The sequence below is a fragment of the Choloepus didactylus genome, chromosome 4, assembly GCF_015220235.1.
Source record: "Choloepus didactylus isolate mChoDid1 chromosome 4, mChoDid1.pri, whole genome shotgun sequence".
In the NCBI taxonomy this organism is placed as follows: Eukaryota; Metazoa; Chordata; class Mammalia; order Pilosa; family Megalonychidae; genus Choloepus; species Choloepus didactylus.
Genome location: NC_051310.1, coordinates 73,089,529 through 73,116,145, shown reverse-complemented (window position 1 = coordinate 73,116,145; position 26,617 = coordinate 73,089,529). Strand labels below are relative to the sequence as shown.

Here is a 26,617-nt window from a genome sequence, read left to right as displayed (position 1 = left end):
ATACTGAAAAACAGAAAGCTTCATCATGGGCAGGGGGATACGGGGTGAGCATGCCGAGGCCCGCCTGCCAACCTATGCTTCTAGGGCAGTGGTAGGTTTTATCCTGTTTTACTGTTAGCAACATGGGTTCCTGGAATCTCTTTCCTAGATTGCAGCCTGTCCTGTCCATCAAGTGGCTCTAACCTTTAAATGAAGAACAACACTCAGGTGATACGAATTCCTCAGCCTCAGAGAGAAAACACAAGTCACAGGGCTGATAGAGCCTTTTTTAAAGCTGATTACTAACAGAGCCTTACATACTTTGCAAACATTCATGAAAGAAAATTGTTCTAGACCTGCTCTGGGATAGAACTTGAGTGATGGAAGGCATAAATCTCCTAGGAAAAAAAATAGCATCCCAAATAAATGCTTTGACATTTTTATAAAGGACTTTAGTGGATTAAGGCCTCTTCTGAACCACCATCTCTATACCCACTCTGCTGACCACCAGCCCTCAGGAGGGTCAACAACCCTGATGGGTTCCACAGAACTCCAAACAGCTACACGTGTCCTTCAGCAGCCACACTGCAAAGTGTATCTATGGCTATAATCATTTAGCCATTTTTCCTGTAAAATTTTTTTCCCAAAAATTAATCTTTGAATTCACTTGTTAGAGATCATTTCCTTTGCAATGAGATTGTAATAAAATTTACATAGGTGATTGTAACACATGATGGAAAGGAAATTGAAGGCCTAGTAGACATGCATTCCATTTTGCCTAATGTTTACGATTACTTGCAAACACAGTCACATGCATTATTAATTTGCATCTCTTTTGACAAAATCCATGTGTGGAAGGTATCACTGGCCCCATTTCATAGGTGAGGAAGTGAAGTGATCTGCCCTGAAGCTCACAACTAACACTGAAAAGATTAGTGTCTTACCTGGACCACTTTTATACACCCATCATTCATGGCTCTTTCCTGGATATGGCAAGTGTTCAGAAGGATGCTTTTAAATGAACCATGATGGCTAGAGTGGAAAAAGAGAACAAGTGCTCAAGCCAGCATATAGATTAACAGGTAATCAAACTTACCTAGAGTATTCAAACCTGCCCAGAAATTTCTCCTTGTTCCTGAGTTAAGAACAACACAGAAAGGAAAGACCCTGGGTGCCTAGTACCAAGCACTCTGATTGAGGACAAACAACCCCTGAAAGACAGGCGATGCATGAATTTTCTTCCTGTTCCATCAGCACTTGCTCTGGTGATGCAATTGGGGTTCATTTCCCTTCCCTCTTCCAACAATTCCCCCAGATGTACCCTCCTCCCTCCCTCTGAATGGGAACATGAGAAAGGCTGCTGGATTTTTTTTATTCTTATTAATAGACAAATTGCATGTGCATGCTCTAGAAGCCATTTTTGAAGACTTGGCTCTGGAAATTCCAGAACAATATAATTATATAATATATATAATGATATAATTATGACTCCAAAGTATCTAAAGAAAATGCTCTAAGAGATTGTTAATAGAAGGAAAAGGCTTTATATCAACTTTCAAAAGGCTTTTTAATTTGTGCCCTTTAACTTTTTTTTTTTTTTTTTTTTTTTTTTTTTTTTTTTTTTAAGTTCAATCAGTAAGTTTTTATTTAAAGCATATGAGGCTTAGAACAATGTTAGGGTAATGCAAGAAGGGAAAAACATCCTCCCTGCCCCGAAGGGTTCACATTCTAGATAAGGTGAAACAGTATTATATAATCAAGTTATAGATTATGTTGTACAAACTAGTAATGTTACAGGATTTTAACAAAGGAGAAATATTAAGGTTAACTAGAAAATGCTTCCTGTAGGAGCTAACTATGGTTTGGGGGTGGGGATGGGGTTTGGGTCAAACAGTAAGAGTAAAAGCATGGAGATGTAGATGATCATGTCTGCTCAGAGATGAGTCTGCCTAAAAGTCATAGAGTTTACGTCAAATATTAGAAAGATAGGACTTTTAAGGCCCTTGTTAAGTTAAAGAGTCATTTCCTGGTAGACTCTAGGGGAGCCACTGTAAATATCTTTCTCACTGAGAAGCTTGGGTTTGGTTCTGAAATGTTTATTATAAGCTTTTTGGAGTATGGTCTTGCTTTTGTCTGTCAGGTTATTTTGAGAGATGCAGGTGAGAGTTCTTTTAAGCTAGAGACCTTAGCCATTTTAGAAGTGACTTGAGTGAAAGGATAAGTAGCACCATATCAATCTAACATGTTAATTTCTTTAAAATATCCTATATTCTAGATTTCAGAAATACAGAGGCCTGAAGAGCTTCCGGACATCTCCATGGGATCCCAAGGAAAACCTTCCTCAAGATTATGCTAGGATCTTTCAGTTTCAGAACTTGACTAATACTAGGAAACGCATCTTTAAAGAGATTGAGGAAAAAGAGGTTGAAGGAGCTGAGGTATCTGTCTTCCCTTGTCCATGTCCCTTCCCAGTTTGCCTTCCTTTGCTAGGATGCCCCTTATTTACTCCTTCTCCTGGCACAAGAATGAGTGAGTACCTTTATTTAGTTTTGTGCTGCCCATAACTGAATCAGGGGAGCCACTGAGTTGTCAACAAGTGTGATTTGGGAACAAAGAGGTACCAGAGATGTTAGCTGAAAAAGTTGAATCTGAGTAGTTGAAGCATATGTGAAAGACAATCTTGAAGGGCAAGGGTTGGCTTTTGGGTAGTCTTGAGACTTTTAACAGATTTGGAGAAATAGTCTGTGTCATAATAATTGGGCCCTTAGGGTAACCCTGTGATTGTTTTCTGCTTTCTTCTGGCAGATTGGCTGGTATGTGACAATTCATGTCTCTGAAGTCCCTGTCTCAGTGGTTGAGTACTTCAGGCGAGGAGCACCCTTGATTGCATTTTCCTTATTACCTCATGAACAGAAGGTAAATTAGTGTCTTACAGGGAGTTATGAAACTTCTCAACCAGTTCTGTCTGACTTAGTCTAAAGTTCTGTTTATGGGACTGATATTTTGCTCATTGGGATATGAAATTCTGCCTTTAGGATTAGTAATCAGAGAGAATGAATAATATAGAGAAGTCAATGATGCTTTTACCCAAAATGTCTGAACCTGTCTGAGGCATCTCAGTGATGCAATCTATGTGGTTCTGAGACTTCTCTGAGATAAGTATGTTTTTCAGATCAGATTTTGAAAAGGATTAGCAGCCTTAAAAATAGAGGGGGGTTAGGCCAAGGTGCAGCTGTCTTTTTCTTGGTGGCTAGTAGTCCTGTTGGTGTGTGAGAGCTCTGATCTTTGGTCAGTGTGCATAAAGATTTGGGGAGGAAGGGGCTTGAATGGGTGTTATTTTTAGGTGTGAGTGACTTGAAGGCCACTGACTCTAGCAGAGATTGAACTCTGTGTGTTCCTGTGGGAAAGTAAGCTAGCATAGAATGGGTGCAGGAAAGCTCCGAAAATCAGCCTGTGTTTCTTTGAGGTAATGTGAGTAGTTAGTTGGAGGTGAAGGATGAATCTGTGTCACACCTTCTGCACTCCACCGTTAACTAGCATTATTAGTTCCTAGAGTGAATCTGAACTGCTAGTTTGATTTGACTTCTTTGAGGTTAGGCTGTTGTATTGCTAGACTAAAGTTCCGTTTTTCTTACTTGGTCTCCAGATGTCAGTATTGAATATGGTAGTGAGCCGACACCCTGGCAACACTGAACCTGTGAAAGCCAAAGAGGAGCTGATCTTCCACTGTGGATTCAGGCGCTTCCGAGCCTCACCTTTATTCTCTCAGCACACTGCAGGTTATCAGTGGGGAAACATGTGGGTCCTTGTCTTTTTGGGGACTATGACTCTAAGACATCTCCCCCTCTTTTTTTTAGGTTGTTGGTGGTGGTACAGAATGCAGTTTCAAACTTGAGGTCTCTGGGTTAGAGGTATTTTCAGTACTCTGGTTTAGAAGCCTATGATGTTTTTATCCAAAATGTCTGAACCTGTCTGAAGCATCCCAGTGATGCAACCTCTGTGTGGTGCTGAGGCTTCTCTGCCATAAGTATTTGTTCCAGAGTAGTTTTTCATGGGAGTTGGCAACATTATAAAAAGAGTGTGCCAAAGTTTGGAACCCTTGGCATGTGATATGCCAGTAGCGATATGGGTGAAGGGATGGAGGTGAGGTATGGCTAACAGTTGGGTAAGGCAGAGGTACAGAGATGTTGAGCCTGGATTAGAGTTTGGAGAATAGTAGCCAGGGACAAAAGTGATTGTACTCTTGCATGTTAGGATTGGGAATATGTGTTACTTACTAACTTTGGGGCTTTTGGACAATAGCTCTGAGCAATGGCAGAAGGAAACAATGAAGGAAGTGTTAATGGATACTCTGGATAACTTTTATTCTCATTCCAGCTATGCTGTCTAAAATGAGGGATTAATTTTTCTTTCCCTTCAAAGATTTCCTCCCTCCTGTAGCTTTAGTATTAAAAGGGGGGTGAGTTACATTGAAGGTAAAAACAGAAGCTCCAGATAGTCCTCAAGACCAGGGTCAGCAAACTATTGGCCATTGAGCCAGATCTGTCCCACTGCTTATTTTGTGTGTGTGTGGGTGTGTGGGTGTGTGGGTGTGGCTAAAGTATTTTATTAAACTAATGTAACTTGCAAAGGCTTTTAAAAGAAATTTTAAAAGCAAAGTTATTAAAAGTTTTCAATAAAAAAGTATAGTTGACAGAAAAATTACATTTTCTTTGTAATAAAAATAAAATTTTGTTTTTGAGATACTGTCTGAAAATTTTACACTCTCCAACTGATAGATGCAATATTGTACTTTAACATGAATTCTCATGGTTAATGCAAACAAATATTAATAATAGTTCCATCATTTGGACCATAAGAATCAACTGTCCAATTTTAAGGAGAAAGTAACATTTGTCATCATACAACATGGTTGTAAAAGGCTCTTCAAGATGTAGATGTTTTCTAGCCTTGTTACTCTATTAAATTCTGTAGAGAACCACTGCTTACTTTTGAAAATCATTTTTTCTTGGAATACAGTCATGCTCCTTTGTTTACGTATTGTCTCAGTACTTTTGTACTACAGCGGTAGAGTTGAGTAGTTGTAACAGACTGCATGGCCTGCAAAGCGTAAAATATTTTATCATCTGGCCCTTTATAGAAAAAGTTTGCCAACCCCTGCTCAAGACTAAGAGCTGTTGATTTAGGTGGGATATTTTCTATAAAGCACTGATTATTAAGTTAGGTAGGAATGATGGGCATTAGAATCAGCTGGAGAAGTTTTTGAACCTCCAAATATATTCCAAGCTACAAGATTCTGTCTGTAGTTGAAAAAACCATTGGGTATCTTTTAGTTGTATTGAGACAGAAAAAAGGATTGAGAATGGGTTAAAGAAACACAAGTTGCCTTAAGTTTAGGAGTTGCACTGATACAGTTCTTCACAGGTTGACTGGCCCCTGGATTGTCTGTGGTTTCTCAAAATGTTTTTGTTTGTTTGTTTTGGAAACTCACTATTATAGCGGATAAGCATAAATTTCAGCGATTCCTGACTGCTGACGTGGCCCTGGTATTAACAGTGTATGCCCCAATCACTTTTCCTCCTGCATCTGTGCTGCTTTTCAAACAGAATAGCAATGGTAAGTTGAGCTCACAGAGGTGAACAGGCAGGGCTAAATAGATTTAACACTCTTTCTTAGATTTGGGAGCCTAATAGTCAATTAATAGTATTACAGTGGGTCTGAAACAGGGATGACAAAGGGGGTTTTATCTTGTTTGCAAACTTTAGCTAATTGGTAGAGGCTGCTTAGTATGCCATATTTAGGATAGGTTCTGGGGACAGGCTTGGCAGAATTACCATTTAGTGGTCTTTGCCATGGACCAAGCAGGGCAGCAAAACTGGCATCCCTGTTTCAAGGGATCTTCAAGAAAATCATGCATAAGTCTTTCAGTGGATTGGAGCAATAAATGAAGGCATTGCCCTGTGGATTCCTGAATAATTGTCTTGCTCTTGCCCTGTAGGAATGCACAGCCTCATTGCTACAGGCCATCTGTTGTCAGTGGATCCGGAAAGAATGGTCATCAAGAGGGTTGTTCTGAGTGGTCATCCCTTCAAAATTTTTACTAAGATGGCAGTAGTGCGATACATGTTCTTCAACAGAGGTAGGGAGGCATGAAGGAGGAGGATGGGATCTGGTTGCCTTTATGGGGTGAGGATTTGGTTTACATTTTGTGGGTAAATGTTTCATCTTTGTCTTCTATGTGTTTCAATCTAAGAGGATGTGCTGTGGTTTAAACCGGTGGAACTGAGAACAAAGTGGGGCCGCAGGGGACACATCAAGGAGCCTTTGGGTAAGAGAATGTGAAGTGTGGGACCTCGTCAAGATTTCCCCAATGCTATTAAATTACTATTAGTTAGAGGACCACTGCTTTAAAATTTCCCACTTTCAATTTGATCAGTTTGCTCTGTTTTCTTTCTAGGTACTCATGGCCACATGAAGTGCACTTTTGATGGGAAGCTAAAATCTCAGGACACAGTACTAATGAACCTCTATAAACGAGTTTTCCCCAAATGGACTTACGATCCATATGTTCCAGAACCAGCATCTTGGGTGAAAAGTGAGATTTCTTCAGCAATTCCTGAAGTGGACATGGAGTAATAGATTCAAAGGGATTCATATTGCCAGTTAGCCCTCTAGGGTCAGGAACCTACAGGTTGTAATATGGCAAAGTTGTTTTCTACTTCAGCCTATAGGCCTTTCACAAATGGTTCTTCTTGACCTTGGCAAGGGGTCTCAGTTAAATAAGTATGTTTTTCTATTACTACTTAGTCCAAAAAACTATTAAATCTTACTCAATAATAGCAACTCTTAATTGGGATTTTGAAAACTATTTAAGAGGGGATGATTGAAAGTTGACAGTTTATGACAAAGACAAGAAAACAAAATTTCCAAGGGTCTAGAGACACTAAATCCCATCTCCTCTGTTAGCATAGATTAAACAGAAACAGATGGATGTGGAGCTGGTGTTTCAGCCTGTTTCACCCAAGTTAGGGAGGTTAGGTCTACATTTCCACCACTGAGCACAATACAAATGTTCTTTACTTCTGGGGAAACTGTTTGAAAACGTTGAGATAGCACAGCAGCCACTCCAACACCAGCGGTAGGTTCAATGAGTAGTTTCATCCTCTCCCACACCAGCTGGGTTGCATGCTTAATTTCATCCTCTGTGACAGTGAAGACATCATCCACAAGGTCCCTTATAATAGGCCAGGTGTTGAAGCCAATGCTGGATTTGACACCATCTGCTATGGTTTCTGGAGGATAAGGATTGGGGGTCAGTTCCCCCTTCATTTTGGACTGGTAGCAGTCATCTGCATTCAAGGGTTCAGCAGCATATACTTTCACACTAGGTCTCAGAGCCTTAACTGTAATTGCTATTCCAGCAACCATTCCTCCTCCCCCTACGGGTACCACCACTGCATCCACCAAGGGAACCTGGTTCAGCACTTCCAGGACAATTGTTCCTTGCCCAGCTATCACTGCAGGCTCCTGGTTGGGATGTACCATAATGCCTTCTGTTTCTTCTATAATTCTTTTTGTAACCTTTTCTCTGGACTCATCGCTCTGTTCACTGTACGCTATAGAGGCTCCATAAGCTTGTATTGCCAACTTTTTACACTTAGGAGCTGTTTGGGGCACCACAATATAAGCAGGGATACCTTCCAATTTGGCAGCATAGGTGAGAGCCTGGCCATGATTTCCACTGCTGTGGGTAACAACAGCTTTGGGTTTCTTCCCTTCTGAAGTGGTACGAATCAAGCCTCTGATTGCATTAAGGGCACCACGAAACTTAAAAGATCCAGTTTTCTGGAAGAGTTCACATTTGAAGAAAAGATTGCGCCCTGTTCCTTGATTCAAAATGGAGCTTGTTAGGACTGGTGTAAGGTGGATAAAATCTCGAATGTTCACATGAGCTTTCTCAACATCAGCAAGGGAGATGCAGTACTGAGCACACATGGTTCATTCTATTGTACATTTAGAAGTGAAGTGTCTTTATTTTTCCTTATTTCAAAAGCTATACTTGTTCAAGAACAAAACAATGTAATCTCTGCTGCTTTCTGCATGTTGGCTTCATTCTTTTTCATTGCAGACCAGCTGGTTCCACATGGCAGGACACGTGGCTGCTGACATCTGTGTTTTGCATTTTATAGCTTCCATACTGAAGTTTGCTTTCTCAGCCTCAGTTCAAAAAATTCTGGGTAAGGAATCTGATTGGCCCATCTTGGCCCAGGACCAGAGGCCAAGGGTATGAGGTCATTTAAGATAATACTATGCAATAGTCAGAGGTAGTTATAGAAACATAAAAAATCTCACAGGCGCCGCGCCTCTAAGTCCAGCCTGGGTTCACCTAGTCCCGACTACAACTCTGCGCACGCGCAGCGTCCGCCTCTCCCGCCCAGCTGTGCCCTTTAACTTTATGGTGGGGGTAGAAGAAAGAAAACTCTAGTAGCCCAACAGAGAACCTATCTGATTTCCTTTCACAGACTTGGAAACCAAGTGGAAATGAACTAATCTTTGATGCAATTGGGAGCTGGTTGTTCCATTTTGCTAAAGCTGCTATCATGCAAAATACCAGAAATGGACTGGCTTTTATAAAGGGGATGTATTAGGTTACAAAGTTACAGTTCTAAGGCCATAAAGGTGTCTAGACCAAGGAATCAACAAGAGGATACCTTCATTGAAGAAAGGCCGATGGCATCTGGAAAACCTCTGTCAGCTGGGAAGACACGTGGCTGGCATCTGCTGGTCCTTTGCTCCTGGGTTCTGATTTAAAAACGGCTTTCTCCAAAATGTCTCTGGGCTTCTGTCTCTCTTAGCTTCTCTCAGCTCTCTGCTTGTTCTCCTGGGGCATTTCTGTCTAAGCATCTGGGAGTCCTCTCTTAGCTTCTCCAGGGCAACTCTGGGCTTCAATTTTTTTGCATCTCCCAACGTCCTTCTGTCTAAATCTCTAAGAGTCTCCAAGCGTCTGGGTCTGCATCAGCTCTTAGCTTCTCCTGCGGGCAAACTCTGGATTACATATCTTACCTTTTCTCCAAAATGTCTCTCTCAGCCTCCCAGAGCTCCTTCTCTCTGTGAACTCCCTTAAAGTACTCCAGTGAACTAATCACTGGATGGGTCAGGTCACATCTCCATGGAAATAATCTAATCCAAAGGACTCACCAACAGTTGGGTGGTTCACATTTCCATGGAAACATTCAATCAAAAGTTTCCACCCTAATCAAAAGACTAATAAATCTGCCTCCACAATATTGCATTAAAGAACATGGCTTTTGTGGGGGCCGTAATAGATTCAAACCAGTACACCAGCCTTATATCTCCATCACTTGTGTGCTTGATTAGGGTGACTAGAGCAAGAAGGGCCAATGAGAAGGGTCTGTAAGGTATTTAAGTTTGGTATTTAAGCTGGCAAACTGCACAGTGAAAGTGCTGAATGAGGCAAAAAAATTGTTGAATCAGTGAATTTCAATGAAATGGCCCTTGGAGATGTACTATTTTGTAATCTCAGCCTGCATTATTTATTGACTACTGGGGCGCTAGCAGGCTTAACATTTTATTAATATGGCAGGAGGTCATCTGAGAAAGTTGTAGCCACTGAGAATGCTCCCAGAGACACATTCTTGTATTATCAACAGTGCATTTTGAGGGCTGAGAAGAGCCTCCCATGTGGTGTCTCTGGCGACAAATGCAAAGTGCCAGGTCTTCTCTCTAAGAAAGTCAAAAGCTAGTGAGGAAAATCCATTCCCTTTTTATTTCTTTCTTGATGACTCCCTAGGTTCTTATTCTGTGCCTTCTGGCCTGTTGAGAGCTAGGGAAGATGCAATCATTGCACCTCAAGGTTAATTTGGGGACCTGCCTGAGTCCCTTCTGTTTTTATTTATTAAGTGCTCCCAGGATGCTAGAATCCAATAGAGCACTCAGTATTGACAGTAGAGAATCAAGAACAAACTATGTCTAAGGGGACTTGAAAAGAGAATCAATCTATTGAACAAGGTTTTGATAATGCACAATTTAGCCACTTGCCAAACAAAAGAAGCGCTCAGTACTTAGAAATTTTTCCTTCTATATTGTTTTACATACTGTTTTAAGAAAATGACAAATTCAGAACAAACTGCTGTCAGATATTCTCTTTAAAGCAATTTCTGGGGCAGTCAAAACCATCACTAGATTTTTGGATGAATTGCCTCAACTTTTAATATCTCTATAAATTTATAGTAATTGGTATTGCAATACTCTAAAATGACATTTAAGTGACCAAATAAGAGGTAAATTTATCAAGAGTAGTTTCATTATTTAATTAGTTGGACATTAATACCCTGTATGTGTAGTATGTGTCATTACTCTCTTATTCTAATGAAGTGGCTTTGAGCAGGTCTCTTGAGACAGATTGTCTCATTCAAACTCTGGCTCCATCAGCCCTGTGACATGGTCTGAGGTGATTTACCTTCCCTTTCGGAGTGTTGGTTTCCTTATTGGTAAACTGCCTTTTGTCTGTCAAAGCTAACACCATGCCCAAGTCAGTGTCTTAGCTTTCCAGGGCTGCTATGACAAATACCACACAGTGAGTTGGCTTTATGGCAGGAATTTATTATCTCATGGTTTTAAAGGCCAGAAGTCCAAAACCAAATGTTGGCAAGTCCATATTCTTTCCACAACCAGTAGCTTCCTGGTGAAAGCATCCTCTATCTCACAGTGATCTGCTTCATTCTCTTCTCCTTTGGATTTCCTTGACTTGTAGCTTCTACGTCTTCTGGCTTCTTCCAGTTTGATTTCTACTGACTGGCTCTGTCTGAATTTCCTTTCTTGATCAGGTCTTTAGTGAGACAGATTAAGAGCCACTTAGACTCAAGTTGGCCAGACTTTAACTAATAGTAACATCATCAAAATGTCTTATTTACAAATAAATTCATGCCCACAGCAATGAGGATTAAGATGAAGAACAAGTCTTTTGTTGAGGCATGTTATTCCATCTACCACACACAGTGTTGGAGAAACACACATGCTATTGTTTTGTGTGTTTATTTTATTATTAATTCTTTTTTGGACTTCAAGTACAGAGGATGTTAGTCATATGTCTCAGGGTAGAGCCCTTTGTTAAGCTATATACAGCCCCTCTTTCTACTACTTTGTCTCCATCTTCTACTCCATCTTACCCCCCAACCACAGTCTGGTCTAATGTCTGGTATGCAATCTTTACTTGTATATGTCCTTGCAAAATATGTAGGCCTGTTCTGTGTACATGTATTTTGTATTAAAGAAATGAGATTTTGTTATATACTTCATTCTGCTTCTTACTTTTCCCATCAGGTATGTATTTCTAAGATACTCTTGTGCCTGTGTGCACAACTTGTCCACAGCATTCATCTTCTGTATATGTTACCCCAGGTGTGGTCAAATAGAATACATCCAACTCCCTGCTACATTAAGCAATACTGCAACAAATGTCATCTGGTAGGTCTGAGTGAGAACTTCTGTGGGATATATGCCTAGGAGGATGATGATTAGGTAATAGAACAGATGTATATGCAGTTTGACTAAAAAACTATAAAACTACTCTTGAGAATGCCTGCACTATTTTATATCAAGCTTGTGGGCTCCTGTATCCCCACATCCTCACCAATACTTGGTACTAACCAGCTTTCCGATAGCTGTCAGTTTGTTGGGTATAAAGTAATACCTCAGCACCATTTTAATTTTCATTTCACTTATCATGAATGATTACAAGCTTGTCTACATATACTTGTTAGTCATATTCATTTACTTCCCCATGAACTATCCATTCATGTCTGTTCTAGTTTGCTAATGCTGCTGGAATGCAAAACACAAGAAATGGATTGGCTTTTATAAAAGAGGGTTTATTTGGTCACACAGTTACAGTCTTAAAGCCATAAAGTGTCCAAGGTAACACATCAGCAATTGGGTACCTTCACTGGAGGATGGCCAATGGTGTCTGGAAAACCTCTGTTAGCTGGGAAGGAATGTGGCTGGTGTCTGTTCCAAAGTTCTGGTTCCAAAATGGCTTTCTCCCAGTACATTCCTCTCTAGGCTGCAGTTCCTCAAAAATGTCACTCTTAGTTGCTCTTGGGGAGTTTGTCCTCTCTTAGCTTCTCCAGAGCAAGAGTCTACTTTCAACAGCCATCTTTAAATTGTCTCTCACCTGCAGCTACTCTCTCAGCTTCTGTACATTCTTCAAAGTGTCCCTCTTTCCTCTTCAGTGTCACTCTCAGCTGCACCGAGCTCCTTCTGTTTGTTGGCTCATTTTTATGGCTCCAGTGATTTAATTTAGATTCACCCTGAATGAGTGGGGTAACACCTCCATGGAAGTTAGCCAATCAGAGTCGTCACCCACAGTTAGATGGGGCATATCTCCATGGAAACACTCAAGGAATTACAATGTATTCAACACTGATACATCTGCCCACACAAGATTACATCAAAGATAATGGCATTTTGGAAGACATAATACATTCCAACCAGCACAATGTCCTTTGCCTACTTTTTAACTGGGGTTCCTGCATTTTTCTAGTTGATGCATCTGTGTGTGTGTGTGTGTATTAATCCATTGTTAGTTTTAGATATGGCAGATCCATAGGTCCTTATCTGAAAAGAAATTTTTAATCTTGATGCAATTAAATTCATCAAAGCTTTTGTTTAAAAATGTGTTCTTTTGAGGTAGTAAGAAAAATAAGAAACTCATACACGCATCTTTCAATGAATGATCACAGCATGAATATACCTATGTATATGAGTTATCTCCTGCTGACTAAAAAAATTATCCCCAAATTTACAGCTTAGAAAAATAAACATTTATAATCTCACATGGATTCTGAGGATCAGGAACCAGGGGGTAGCAGAGCTGGGTGGTTTTGGCTCAGGGCCTCTCATGAAGTCAGTCAAGGTGCTGGTCAGAGGTGCAGACTCTGAAGACTGGCCTGAAGTTGGAGGATCTACTTCATCCTACTCATGTGGATGTAAGCAGGAGACTGTGGAACCTCACCATGTAGGTCTCCCCATGGGGCTGCCCACGACATGGCTTCCCCAGAGCAGGTGATGGAGGAGAGGATGGAGGCAGGGGAGAGAAGAGGGGTCAGGGAGAGAGAACTGGAGGTGCAGGGCTTTTATTACTTAAATTGGTTACACAGACCAGGGAGGAGACCACACAGGGTGTGAATGCCAGGAGGTGGGAACCATTGGTGGTTTTTGGAGGTTGGCTCTCAAAGTCTGCCTTCTGTTCCTCTATGATTCATGTCCTTCCCATGTGAAAAATACTCATCCCTTCCTAAAGCCCCCCAAAGTTTCATGCCATTACAGCATCAGATCAAAGTCAAAGGTCTCATTAATTAAATCAGGTCCACACTGCATGAAACTTCCCAGGTGTAGTTCTTCAAATACAGCTCCTCAAATATAGTTTCTCTTGATCTGAAGACTAAAGATATTAAGTGTCTGCTCCACACACCAATGGGACAGGCATAGGATAAATGCTATAGAAATGCCCCAGGCTGGGCAGATAGTGTAGGTTTCTTGTTTAGGATTCAGTCTTATTTCTGCCTAAGAATTTTTCTCCATGATGCTTGGCCCCCACTCTGGGGACTTGGTTCCATCTACATCATTGTTTATTCATGAAAGGTAGAATGTGTTTGCAGCTGAGTAATTTTCCAAGCCTGCTTCCTGCCACACAATTTTTGGGTGTTGTTTTCAGTTTGCTAAAGTTGATGAAATGCAACATACCAGAAATGGACTGGCTTTTACAATGGGGATTTATTAGCTTACAATTTACAGTTCTTCAGGTATGAAAATGTCCAGTGTCAACAGGATGATACCTGGACTCTGAAGAAGGCTGCCAGCATCTAGAGCTCCTCTGTCACAAGGGAAAACACATGGCAGCATCTGCTGGTGCTTCTCTCCTGGGTTTTGTTGCTTTCAGATTCTGGCTGCTCTGTTTCTCAGCTTCTCTGGAGCTTCTCTAAATTTTTCTGGGCTTTTCCTGTGTGCCCTTTATCCTCTTATAAAAGACCCCAGTAAGAGGATTAAGGTCCACCTTGAATGGGGTGGGTCACATCTCAATTGGAATAACCCAATCTAAACATCCCATCCACAGTAGGTCTGCACCTACAGGAATGGATTAAAAGAACATGGTCTTTTCTGGGTTACATAATAGCTTCAAACTACCTCAGGTGTTAAAAATCCGGTTTTCTTTTTGTAATGTCTTTTTCCCTTTAGGTTCTAGCTACAGTTGTTTCTATTGATATAATTATCTTTAATTTGGAGGACTCCTGTGAATTGCATTGGGTGTCAATCCATTGGAAAAAGCCATACCCATAAATGTTTTTGAGGTAGCTCTTCTCTACCTGAGGCTAGAGCTGTGGGAGAGCACCCTTAAGTTTTCTAGAGATTCTATTATTTGATGAAAGATTCTGTGAGGCACAACCATAACCTTTTTAAATAAAGAGCATTAGAAGTGAATAAATAAGTGTAAAATAAAATTTATTTGTTTTCCTAGTTTTAAACAGCTTTATTGAGGTATATTTTTCATATCATACAGTTCACATATTGAAAGTGTACAATTCAATGGTTTTTGGTATATTCACAGATATGTGCAACCGTATCAGTCAAGTTTAGAATATTTTCATTGACTCAAAAAGCAACCCTGTACCCTTTATCTAACAATTCCCTCCCCCCACCAATCTCCCCTCCTCAGCCCTGTGAAACACTAATCTAATTTATGTCTCTATAGATCTCCCTATTATGTACTTTTAAATGAATGGAATCTTAAAGTATTTGGCATTTTGTGTCTAGCTCTTTTCGCTTAACACATTTTCAAAGTCCATCTATGTTGCACTGTGTATCAGTACTTCATTCCTTTTTTATGGCCAAATAATATTCCCTTGCATAGATATACATTTTGTTTACTGATTTGTTGGTTGATGAATATTTGGATTTCCACCTTTTGGCTGTTATGATAAGTGCTGCTGTTACATATGTGTACAAGTTTCTGTGTGACCATATGTTTCCATTTCACCTGGTTATATGAGTAGGAGAGGAACTGATAGGTCATAAAATAACTGTGTGTTTAAACATTTGAGGAAATGCTAGATTATTTTCCAAAGTGGCTGCACCATATTATATTCCCACCAGTGGAATATGAGGATTCCAATATCCCCAAATTGTTGCCAATCCATGTTGTTATTTGACTTTTTCTTCATCTAACATCTTAGAGTGTGTGAAGAAATATGTCATTGTGGTTTTGGTTTGCATTTTCCTGATGACCAATGATGTTGAGCAACTTTTCATATGATTATTGGTCATTTATGTGTATTCTTTTGCCCATTTTTAAATTAGATTATTTGTCTTTTAATTCTTGAGTTGTAAGGGTACTTTATATATTGTAGGTGCAATTTCCTTACCAGATAAAGGCCTTTCAAATATTTTCTCCCATTCTGTGGGGTTTTTTTTTTCACTCTATTCATAGTGGCCTTTGAAGCACAAGACTTTTTATTTTGATCAAGTCCAATTTAACATTTTTTTCTTTTGTTGCTCATGCCTTTGGTGTTATATCTAAGACTCCTTTCTTAAATAAAAGGTTATGAAAACTATCTTTATGTTTTATTCTGTTTTATATTTTTGTACTTGTGTCTTCAATTCATTTCAGGCTAACTTTTCATATGGTGTGAGGTAAGGATCCAACTTCATTCCTTTGCATGCAGCTATCCACTTGTCCCAACACCATTTTCTGAAAGGACAATTCTTTCCCCATCGAATGGTCTTGGCACCCTTGTCATAAAAGAATTGACTATAGAGGAATCAATTTATTTCTCAATTCTTATGCACTAATCTCTATGTCTATCCTTGTGCCAGTGCCATACTCTCTTTTTTTTTTTTTTTTTTAGTGCCATACTCTCTTGATTACTATTACTTTAAGTTTTGAAATTGGAAGTGTGAGTCCTCCTAATTTATTCTGCTTTTTAAAAATCATTTTGGCTATTCTGAGTCCGTTGTAATTCCATATGAATTTATAATCAGCTTGCCAGTTTCTAAAAATAAGTCAGCTTGTGCGGGACACTGATTACGTGCTTCAACTTGGCGGGCCTGGGCCAGGGGACCGGATCCGCCCCTGGGGAGGGTGGTGGGCACGGGCGACAGCGCCCTCCACAGCCCCCCAGGCCTGGGAAAGTGAGGCCGGAGGCAGGCCCCATTTCCTCACCCAAAATACCACCGTTAGGGGAGGCTTGCCGGAGGGAACCGCCTTTTCCCCACCCCCTTATCTTGCCCGGACACTCCCCGTTGCCAGTGCAACTCCCATCACCACCAGTGCGCATACATTGTTGCCAGACACCGTTGCCAGAGCAACTCCCGCCCCTTTTCAAACAACCTCCGTGCTCTCTTAGAACCAATCCTAACCTCCGCACCCTCTCAGAACCAATCCTAGCCTTTATCCCCTCAGCATTGACTTGTAACAACCCCCGCCCTCTATGCCAGCCTATATAACCTGTGCTCACCCCTAATAAACTCTCTTGGCTTCTTCACCCTCAAAGAACCGTGTCCTGCCTGTTCCTTCTCGCCGCCCTCCACACCTTGCATGCCTCCGCCGGGGACCGGGCCCAGTCCCCCGCCTCGCCCTCGCCTCCGGGAAAGAGCCCCCGCCGCCGGTACCCTCCGAGCAACGCCGAGAGCCGAGGGTTCAGCAACCGGCCGCCCCCCCCCCCCAGATAAATCAACTGCGACCGCAACTGGCGCCCAACGTGGGGCAGGTCCTCTCCACGCAGCGGTCCAGTAAACCACCCGCTCGCCCGGACGCCTCTCCAACTCCCCTTCTCCTCGCCTGCAAGGTAAGGGCCGCCTCTCCCTCGCCGCCCCGCGGAGCCACCTCTCCCTCACCGCTCCACGTCCGGAGCCGCCTCTCCCTCGCCGCTCCGCGCCCGGGCCGCTCCTCCTTTCCCGTATTAACCCGGCTTTGCCCCCGACTACCTTTCATCCTCTCTTCCTATGTCCCTCATTCCTCCTGACACTCTTCCTCCAGTAGCTCTCCCTCTTCCCCTCCATTACTTTGCTGTAGTCCTTTGTGTCTTTGTTTCTTTCTTTGGCGCCGTGTGCCTCTTTGCAACCGCCCCCCCAGACTGCTCCAAAATGGCGAGCTTCCTCCTTCTTCTTCTACTGAGGGGAGGAAGTGCTCTAGTGATGACGTCAGCCCTAAGCCGGGCGGAAACCGCATGCGCTTTACCCCGCCCTTTCACAGGGCGGAGCTAGTCCGCCATCTTATGCCTTAGACCCCGCCCTTTCACAGGGCGGAGCTAGTCCACCATCTTGTGTCTTAGCCACGCCTACCGCGCCGCCATCTTGCGACGCATGGGGCCTCCCACTTCCGCCTTCCCCTTCGACGAGCTCCCCCTCGGAGCCGCTACCGGCAGCTGCCGCCGCTCCTCCCACCCTGCCGACTAACAACCCCTGGCTGCCTTCTACACCTCAAGGCAACCCTTGGGACAACGCTGCCCCTGCCCCCACTCCCGTGCCAGGCCCTCTGCAAGGGCATCCTCCTTTCTCTCACGCTTTTCGCTGCTTTCCCCTTAACTTTACCCCCACACCGCAGAAACCGTACGACTGGTATCCCATTGATTCAGATATTATCAAGCAGCTTCGCAGGGCCGTTAAGGAAGACGGGTTAGGTAGCCCATATGCTTCCCAATTACTGCAGGATATCGCCATGGACTTTTGCCTCCCCCAGGACTGGGCCTCGCTTGCCCGTACCATCCTTAACCCCGGCCAGTTTGTTGATTGGCGTGCCCACTTCCAGGCGGAAGCAGCTAGGCAAAGCGAGCAAGACGCAGCCACTGGAGTCTATCATCATCCCGAAGCCTACTTGGGCACGGGAGCGTTTATAAATGCATCCGCCTATGTTAATGCGCCTGCCACCTTTTGGACTATCCTTCGGGGAATCGCCTTGCGAGCTTTTGCCAACTGTTCCGCCTGTCGGCTTACTAAATTCACCAAGCTCCTCCAGGAGCCAAATGAACCTTTTGCCACCTTTGTCTCTAGAGTCGAAGAAACCTGCGCTCGGAAGGTTGATGATCCCCAGGCCCAACTGGCCCTCGCTCGAGAACTCATTCTCGAGGGAGCCAATACCCCTTGCAAGCAGGCTATTCTTCCCTTGCGGGAGAAAAGCATATATGATTGGGTACTCGCCTGCAGCGCCTTTGACCCAGCTGCCGCGTCCCTAGCCCAGGCTGTCTCTGGCGCTGTCACTGCCGCCTTAGCCGCCACCACCGGTTGCTTTAAGTGCGGGCAGAGCGGTCATTTTGCCCGGGAGTGCCCCAATGCGGAGGTCAACCGCCCGCCTTTCATGCAGCGCAATGGGCGCCCCCCTCCCACTCCTTGCCCGCGCTGTCAGCGTGGCTATCACTGGGCGCGCGATTGCAAAAATAACCCCAAAGCCCTCTGCCGCTGCCCCGGTGTCAATCAGTGCCAAGGCGCTGAGCAAGCTTTAAACTTCAAGCGGGGCAAGCCTCAGCCCCGCCCCTAAGAGGCAGTGTGCCGGCCGGTTCTACTAAAACTCATCACCTCACCGGCAATAAAACGCTTCTCTGGACAGTCCCTATCACTCCAGAAAAGCCTACTCGTAAATTAAGAATAGGGGGGCAATGGTACACGGGCACGCTCGATTCAGGGGCAGAAGTCTCTTGCATGCCCGCTCAGTATGCTACCATGTGCATGGTTCTTAATGGTCCCTCGGTAGTGGGAGCCACTGGTACCTCCACTTCTCTTCAGGCCATAGGACCCATTAAGTGGGAGGATGAGGAAGGCCACTCAGGCACCTTCCGCCCGTTATTCCTACACACCATAGACCAAATTTTATGGGGCCATGATATCCTTGCCGCCTCTGGGGCAGTGCTTACCATGCAGCCCCCCCAATAATGTGCACCACTGCTCGTTTCACCCTGCTATGGGTGGAGCAGTGGCCCCTTCCCATGCACAAATTAGTTGCACTCCAAGCCCTTGTCCAAGAACAATTGGACGCAAGCCACATAGAACCTTCTACTAGTCCCTATAATTCGCCAGTGTTTGTTATTCATAAAAAAGCCACAGAGAGATTTAGACTCCTTCATGATCTGCGGGAGATCAATAAGCATATTCTTCCCATGGGTTCCCCGCAGCCTGGCCTCCCCCATCCGGTGGCAATCCCAGCCCACTATCATGTAGCCACCATTGACATCAAAGACTGTTTCTTTTCCATCCCGCTACATGAGCGAGACCGCCCGCGCTTTGCCTTTACAGTCCCCGTCCCCAATCACGCGGGCGCGGCTAGCAGATACCAATGGAAAGTCCTCCCTCAAGGGATGCGTAACAGTCCGGCCATCTGCCAAATGTATGTTAATCACGCAGTGGCCCCCCTGCGAAAGCGGGCCATGCTCATCCATTACATGGATGACATCTTGGTGGCCTCTGAGGACGCCGAGGCGCTTCCTCTAATCCTTAAAGACCTCACCGCTAATTTAGCTGACCTCGGCCTCACGGTTCAGCCCGATAAAGTTCAGATTGTGCCACCATTAGCCTTCTTAGGGTTTAGTATCAATAAAACCATTGCCCCGTCCGCTCCCCAGCTAGACATACCGGATCGGGTCACTATCACTGAGCTCCAACAGCTCTGTGGCCAGATCAATTGGCTCCGCTCTGCGTTGCCAATCACCACCGCGCAGCTCCAACCACTCTTTATGCTGCTAAGTGTCCCTGAAGCCCCGCCGCTAGCAATCTCCCGGCGCATTAAGCTCACCCAGGAGGCAAAGGAAGCCATTGCTGCCATTAACAAGGTGCTCGCTGCCTGCTGTCTCAACAGGTTTAGCACTAAAGAGGGCAATCTTATAGCACTCATCCTTTCTACGCCCGGCACACCTATGGGCTGCCTGTGGCAGGAAGGCCCTCTGCTTTGGGTGCACCCCGCTAAAACCCGGCTTAGGAAAATTTGCCCCGCAGTGCAGCTCTGGATCAGCCTAGCTTCAGATCTAGTCACCCTGGCTGTTCATGTATTTAGAGAGCCGCCGGAAAAAATTGTTTGGCCCCTGGACGCAGGCCAAACCCGCCTGCTTATACGTAATAACCCGGACATGCAAATCCTCTTAGAAGGATTTCAAGGGGAATTCAGCTGCCATTATCCTAGCCATCGACTGTTACAGGGGCTCGCCAAGCTTCCCTTCCGCAGCCCCTTCCATCCTTTCCCCTCCTCTGCACCCATCCCGGGTACCACTACCGTCTTCACTGACGCCTCCAAAACCCGTTTCGCCTTCCTCTCTTATTCTCAGGACCACCCAAAACCCCGCCTATTCAGCTATGTCAACCTTCATTCAGTCCAAGTGGGGGAAATTCTGGCGGTGTCATACGCACTAAATGCCCACTGCAACCACCCAGTAAACATTTTCACAGACAGCCTCTACACGTATCAGGTCTGCCGAGTCCTTGCGTTTTCCACCTTTTTCCCGGGAGACTCGGCCATTGATAAAGCACTTTCTGACCTCAGAAGCATCCTGGAGCATCGACAGGATCCTTGGTTCATTAGCCACATTCGTAGTCACTCAGGCCTTCCGGGGCCCCTGGCTAATGGCAATAGTATAGTAGACCAAGCGGTCTCACCTCAGAATACCCAAGCTATGCTAACCCACACGGCAGCCCCTCCGGGGAATGCTGTTAACCAGGCCAAGTTATTGCATTCCAGGTTTCACTTTTCGGCTACATCGTTACATCATCTATGTGGCCTCCCCCTAGACACCTGTAAACATCTTGTCCGCAATTGCGCAACTTGTGCGCCCTTTGCGCCGCTTGGCCCCCTGCAACCTCAGGGAGTCAACCCACGAGGCCTAAAACCCAATTCTAGATGGCAAATGGATGTAACTCACGTTCTGTCCTTTGGACGCCTCAAATATGTGCATGTAATAATTGACACCTTCTCGGCCATGTGTTATGCAGTCCCCCTTGCCGGGGAAACGGCCAAACACTGTATCAAGGCCCTAAGACAAGGAATTCTCTTCATGGGAGTCCCCTGGGACCTACAGGCAAAAGCCAGCCCCCTGCACCTCCACAACCCTCACCCAAGCATTGCTTAATAATCATGCTGACCCTCGCCTCTTCTACCCAGGCCAACCCCCACCAGCCTTGGAAATGGACCCTTGTGCGTTGGGAGGATTCAAAAATTGTCTTTTGACTGCACAACCCCCCTCCTTTTCTTTTAATGCCCGAAACCTTTGCCCCCGCCAATAGCGATTCTGGTGGTTCTAGAAGGGGAGGCCGAGTTGGAGTACGCAGTAACAAAAATCTAGACCAGTATTACATGTGCCCATCCTCAAATCCTGGAAAATCGTACTGCAATTCCCCCAACGAGTACTACTGTGCATACTGGGGGTGTGAAACATTAGCCACTAATTGGAAGCCTCCTGTTCCTGATCAATACCTTACCTTAAAGTGGGCCCCTACAGGGTGCAAACTCCCTACAGTTAACTGGCTCGGCCAAGAAAGCGAGGGATCCTGCACACATCTTAATCTTACAGTGCAGCTCCCCACTGATCCCTCCTGGTTACTCGGTCGAACTTGGGGCTTCAGAATCTATGAAAAAGGAGCCGACCGAGGATCACTTATTCTCATAAAAAAGGAGGCTGTAAACCAACCATGCCAAAATACTGCTTTAAAAGCACCCTCTGGCATAGGTCCCAACCAAGTCCTTAACCCTCTTAATCCACAGCCCTCCAGCCGCACCTCAAGTACAAGCAGCGCATCTGGAAACCGCACCTCAGCTACAAACAGCGCATCGCCAACACCACAACCCCAACCGTTTCTGCCCCCCTCTCGTTACTCCTCTCCCCTCCTCGACTTTATCCAAGCAGCCTTCACCTCGGTAAATTCCTCCCACCCCAATCTTACCTCCTCTTGTTGGCTTTGCCTCTCCACTTCTTCCCCCCTGTATGAACCAATTGCCTCCAACCTCTCCTTTTCAGAAAACACAGAGGACAGCCCCTCGAAATGCAATTGGAATACCTCTGCCGTCCCCCTAACCTTTCATTCAGTCTCCTTTACAGGAAAGTGCATCCGCCCTCGCTCAAGTAACTCTCCCAACCTCACAGCTTGTGCCAACTACTCATCTCCCAGCAGCCCTACCAAATTTCTTATTCCTCACAACTCCTCCCAATGGCTCTGCTCCTCTACAGGACTTACCCCCTGCCTTAATGTGCAAACCCTCAATACAACTAATGAAACTTGCCTCCTAATTGTCCTTATCCCTAGGGTCCTATACCACAGCGAGGAAGACTTCTTCCTCCGCCTGGAAAGAACTGCAGCTCCTGCCCCTCTGCAAAAGCGAGAGCCCATCACCGTCCTCACAATTGCCTCCCTCCTAGGTCTTGCAGGCGCTGGCATCGGAATCGCTGCGTTAGCCAGTCAAGGTTCCGCCCTAACTCACCTCCGGGCGGCTGTTGACGAGGACATTCGTCACCTACAAAATGCTATTTCCCATCTTAAAAATTCTGTTAACTCCCTCTCTGAGGTAGTGCTCCAAAACCGCCGAGGTCTCGACCTTCTTCTCCTCAAAGAAGGAGGCCTTTGCGCCGCTCTAGGAGAAGAATGCTGTGTCTATGCCAATTCCACAGGTCTCGCCGAAGACAGCCTAAAGAAAGTCCGAGAGGGACTAGAACAGCACAAAAGGGACCGTGAAGCTGCCAACTATTGGTCCCACATCTTTACCTCCCTCCTCCCTTACCTCCTCCCCCTCATAGGCCCCCTACTAATAATTATTCTAGCTCTCACCCTAGGACCCTGGGTTATCCACAGACTTCGCCAACTTGCTAAAAGCCAGGCCAATACCAATGCTGTCCTCTCATCATTTGTGCAAGTCCAGTATCAACAACTTGCCTCCACTGAAGAAGCTAACCCTCCTCAGCGTCGCCACCCTCGTCCATCCCGCAAGCAGCAAGGCCCCTGTCGAGCGCCCGGGCGCCACACCAACGCCGAGCTCCAGCCTCGCTGAGCCACCGTCAATCCCTTTTCCCCTCCCTGGCCTCCCCCTTCCCTCATCCCTTAGCGGACCTCTCCGGTAAGCTTCTTCCTTCAATTAGAAAAGAAGGGGGAAATGCAGGACACTGATTACGTGCTTCAACTTGGCGGGCCTGGGCCAGGGGACCGGATCCGCCCCTGGGGAGGGTGGTGGGCACGGGCGACAGCGCCCTCCACAGCCCCCCAGGCCTGGGAAAGTGAGGCCGGAGGCAGGCCCCATTTCCTCACCCAAAATACCACCGTTAGGGGAGGCTTGCCGGAGGGAACCGCCTTTTCCCCACCCCCTTATCTTGCCCGGACACTCCCCGTTGCCAGTGCAACTCCCGCCACCACCAGTGCGCATACATTGTTGCCAGACACCGTTGCCAGAGCAACTCCCGCCCCTTTTCAAACAACCTCCGTGCTCTCTTAGAACCAATCCTAACCTCCGCACCCTCTCAGAACCAATCCTAGCCTTTATCCCCTCAGCATTGACTTGTAACAACCCCCGCCCTCTATGCCAGCCTATATAACCTGTGCTCACCCCTAATAAATTCTCTTGGCTTCTTCACCCTCAAAGAACCATGTCCTGCCTGTTCCTTCTCGCCGCCCTCCACACCTTGCACGCCTCCGCCGGGGACCGGGCCCAGTCCCCCGCCTCGCCCTCGCCTCTGGGAAAGAGCCCCCGCCACCGGTACCCTCCGAGCAACGCCGAGAGCCGAGGGTTCAGCAACCGGCCGCCCCCCCCCCAGATAAATCAACTGCGACCGCAAGCTTGGATTTTGATAGGAACTGCACTGAATCTATAGATGAGTTTGGGAAATACTGGCCTCTCAAAAATGTTTTCTTCCAATCCATGAACATGGAATATTTTTTCATTTATTTATTACAACTTTTAAAATTTCTTCCAAGAATATTTTGTCATTTTCAGAGTATAAGTTTTGCACTTCTTTTGTTATTTCCTAAGTATTTTATTCTTTTTGATGCTATTGTGAATGAAGTGGTTTTCTTAATTTCATTTTCACTGCATATGCATTGCAATACAATTGGTTTCATATTTTGATATGTATCCTGCATCCTTGCTGAACTTTTATTAGCTCTAATAGTTGTTTATTGGACTCCTGAGGATTTTCTATATAGATCTTATCATCTGTGGATAGAATTACTTTTACTTCATCTCTTCCAATCTGGATGTCTTTTATTTCTTTTTCTTGCCTAATTGCTCTGGATAGAACCTCCAGTACAATGTTGAATAGAAGTGTAAAGAGCAAATACCACAGTCTTCTGCCTGATCTTAGAGGGAAAGCATCAAATCTTTCACTATTAAGTATGATGTTATCTGTGAGATTTTTGTAGATAGCATTTATCAGGTGGAGAAAGTTCCCCTTATCCCTAATTTGTTGAGTGTTTTTATCATGAAAGTGTGTTGCATTTTGTTAAATGCTTCTTCTGTGTCTATTGATATGATCCTGTGATGTTTGTTTTTAATTCTGTTAATATTGCATATTACATTAACTAATTTGAAAATGTTAAACTAACCTTGTATCTTGGGATGAATACCGATTGGTCATGATGTGTAAATTTTTTTATAAGTTGCTGGATTTTTGTTCCTCATATTTTGTTCAGGACTTTTGGTCACATTTTCATAAGAGATATTTGGCTGCAATTTTCTTTTCTTGTGATATCTCTTTCTGGTTTCAATATCAGGATACTATGGATATCATAGTACCCATATAAGATCCATATGGAACTTATTCAGGAAGGTAAGTGTTCTTTCTCTTCTTTTTTTTTTTTTTTTTTTTTTTTTGGAAGAATTTGTGAAGAAATTGTGTTAATTCTTTGAATCCTTGGTAGAATTCAACAGTGAAGCCATCTGGGCCTGGGGCTGTCATGGATTCTTTGGGATTTTGTATATGATCATGTCATTTGGGCATAGAGGTTTTTTACTTCTTTTCCAAGTTGGATGTCTTTAATTTCATTATCTTGCTTAATTATTCCAGCTAGAATGTCTGAAATAACACTGAACAGCAATGGTGAAAGTGAGCATTCTTGTCTTGTTTTTCTGTTGGGTTTTGCTTCAAATTTTTTTACTCTGTTGATACAGGCATATACATTTATAATTGTTATATCTTCTGATGGACTAAGACTTTAGTCATTAGAAAATGGTTTTATTTCTGGAAATATTTTTTTTCAAAGTCTATTTTTATGATATTAATATTGTCACTCCAGATTCCTGTGCTGCTGTCAGCATGCTGCATCTTTTTCCATCCTTTAACTTGCAATCTATTTGTCTTTGAATCTAAATTGTGTCTCCAGTAGTTGAACAATATTTATTTCCAGTCTGGCCATATCTTACTTTTGATTAGTTTGCTTAATCCGGTCATATTTAATCTTATTATTGATATAATCTGACATGCCTTATATTTTACTTTTTGTTTTCTATATGCTTCATGTTCTTTTTGGTTTGCTTCTGTTTTCCTCCTTTAATGAATATTATTGCATTGAGTGAATATTTTCTAATGTATCATTTTAATTTCATTATTGACTGTTTTAATCTACTTTTTATTTCTTTTTCTAGTGGATGCTCTACTGTTTACCATATACATTTGGAATAAATCCTTGTAAGATCCATACTTACATGTAAAGCAGTGTAATATTATTTAAAGACAGACTGATTAAGGATGAATAATATAAATCTCAGGGAAACTGGCAAAAATATTTTAAAGTGGTATGAATAATAAGTCAACATGTTTAATTTTTGTGTAGATCCACATTCCTGACCCATACAGTGTTCTTTTTGCCAGAAGAATTTTTATCCTTGGGGCTTGTGAGAGCAGCAGTCCCACACTTTCCAAAGACTTACATGGCAGCACTTTCCTCTCCAAATGCTGGGGTGAGTGCTCCAACATATCCACACACTGGGGACACCACTTTCTTGGCCCCACCCTCTTCAAACATTGGGGTGCCACCTGGACTCTGCCTCTCCGGGGCAAAGGCTCTCCCCTCTCTGAACAATGGGATGGTGGCCAGGCTCTCCCCAGTCCCCAGGGAATGTGCTCCACCTGGGGCCTGGGGTGGCAGGACTCTTCCTGAACATTGAGGCAGAAGGCCTGTGGTTTGCCTCTGGGGCAAACTCACCCTTTTCATGTGCATGTGCTGCTCTCTGCTCTCCCAGCCTGAGATTTCTTGACTCCAGACCTCAACCTGCATGGCTCTGTCTTTGAAGAAAATTTTCCTTCACTTTGTCCTTTTCCATTCCCTCCAGTCCAGACCAGCAGTGGCTCCATCTATACAGATGTCACAAAAATTCTGTAGGCTTGGCATACAGTTTACAGGGGTCAAAACCATCAGACAATAGGACTTTCCACAAATCCCTTCTGGATAACTCCATCACCAATCTTGGCTTGTACTGAAATGGTGATCAGATTCCAAGTTTGGTTAAATCCTCACATGGGGCTGTAGCTTCTGGGGTCTTACTTTTTGGAAGCCCAGAAATCTTCAAATTATCAGTTTCTGGTTTCTTTGTACCCAAGAGTTCAATTCTCAGTTTAGCCCTGTCCTCTTGCATTTTACTGTAAACTGCAAGGAGAAGCCAGGGTAT

General features: G+C 44.2%; 2 protein-coding genes and 2 non-coding genes across 4 annotated transcripts in view; 3 read left to right on the top strand and 1 right to left on the bottom strand.

The window, feature by feature from the left end:
• Positions 1-7,163, top strand: part of LOC119532692 (pre-rRNA-processing protein TSR1 homolog) — a 32,059-nt gene extending 24,896 nt beyond the window's left edge. Inside the window, exons 2-8 of the mRNA XM_037835055.1 lie at positions 2,255-2,417; positions 2,785-2,895; positions 3,626-3,758; positions 5,479-5,595; positions 5,978-6,118; positions 6,233-6,307; positions 6,437-7,163. Coding sequence (XP_037690983.1) covers positions 2,255-2,417; positions 2,785-2,895; positions 3,626-3,758; positions 5,479-5,595; positions 5,978-6,118; positions 6,233-6,307; positions 6,437-6,615 — 919 coding nt within the window. The 3' untranslated portion in view covers positions 6,616-7,163. The remainder of the gene's footprint in view (positions 1-2,254; positions 2,418-2,784; positions 2,896-3,625; positions 3,759-5,478; positions 5,596-5,977; positions 6,119-6,232; positions 6,308-6,436) is intronic.
• On the top strand, positions 3,043-3,135 carry LOC119533728. The gene has a single exon (XR_005216837.1). It is a non-coding gene; the product is annotated as a small nucleolar RNA SNORD91 family (small nucleolar RNA).
• LOC119533727 lies at positions 3,909-4,003 on the top strand. The gene has a single exon (XR_005216836.1). It is a non-coding gene; the product is annotated as a small nucleolar RNA SNORD91 family (small nucleolar RNA).
• Positions 6,860-8,010, bottom strand: LOC119531521 (serine racemase). The gene has a single exon (XM_037832843.1). The coding sequence runs from the start codon at positions 7,972-7,974 to the stop codon at positions 6,952-6,954; it is 1,023 nt and encodes a 340-aa protein (XP_037688771.1). The 5' UTR covers positions 7,975-8,010; the 3' UTR covers positions 6,860-6,951.
• Between the last annotated feature and the right edge of the window lie 18,607 nt (positions 8,011-26,617).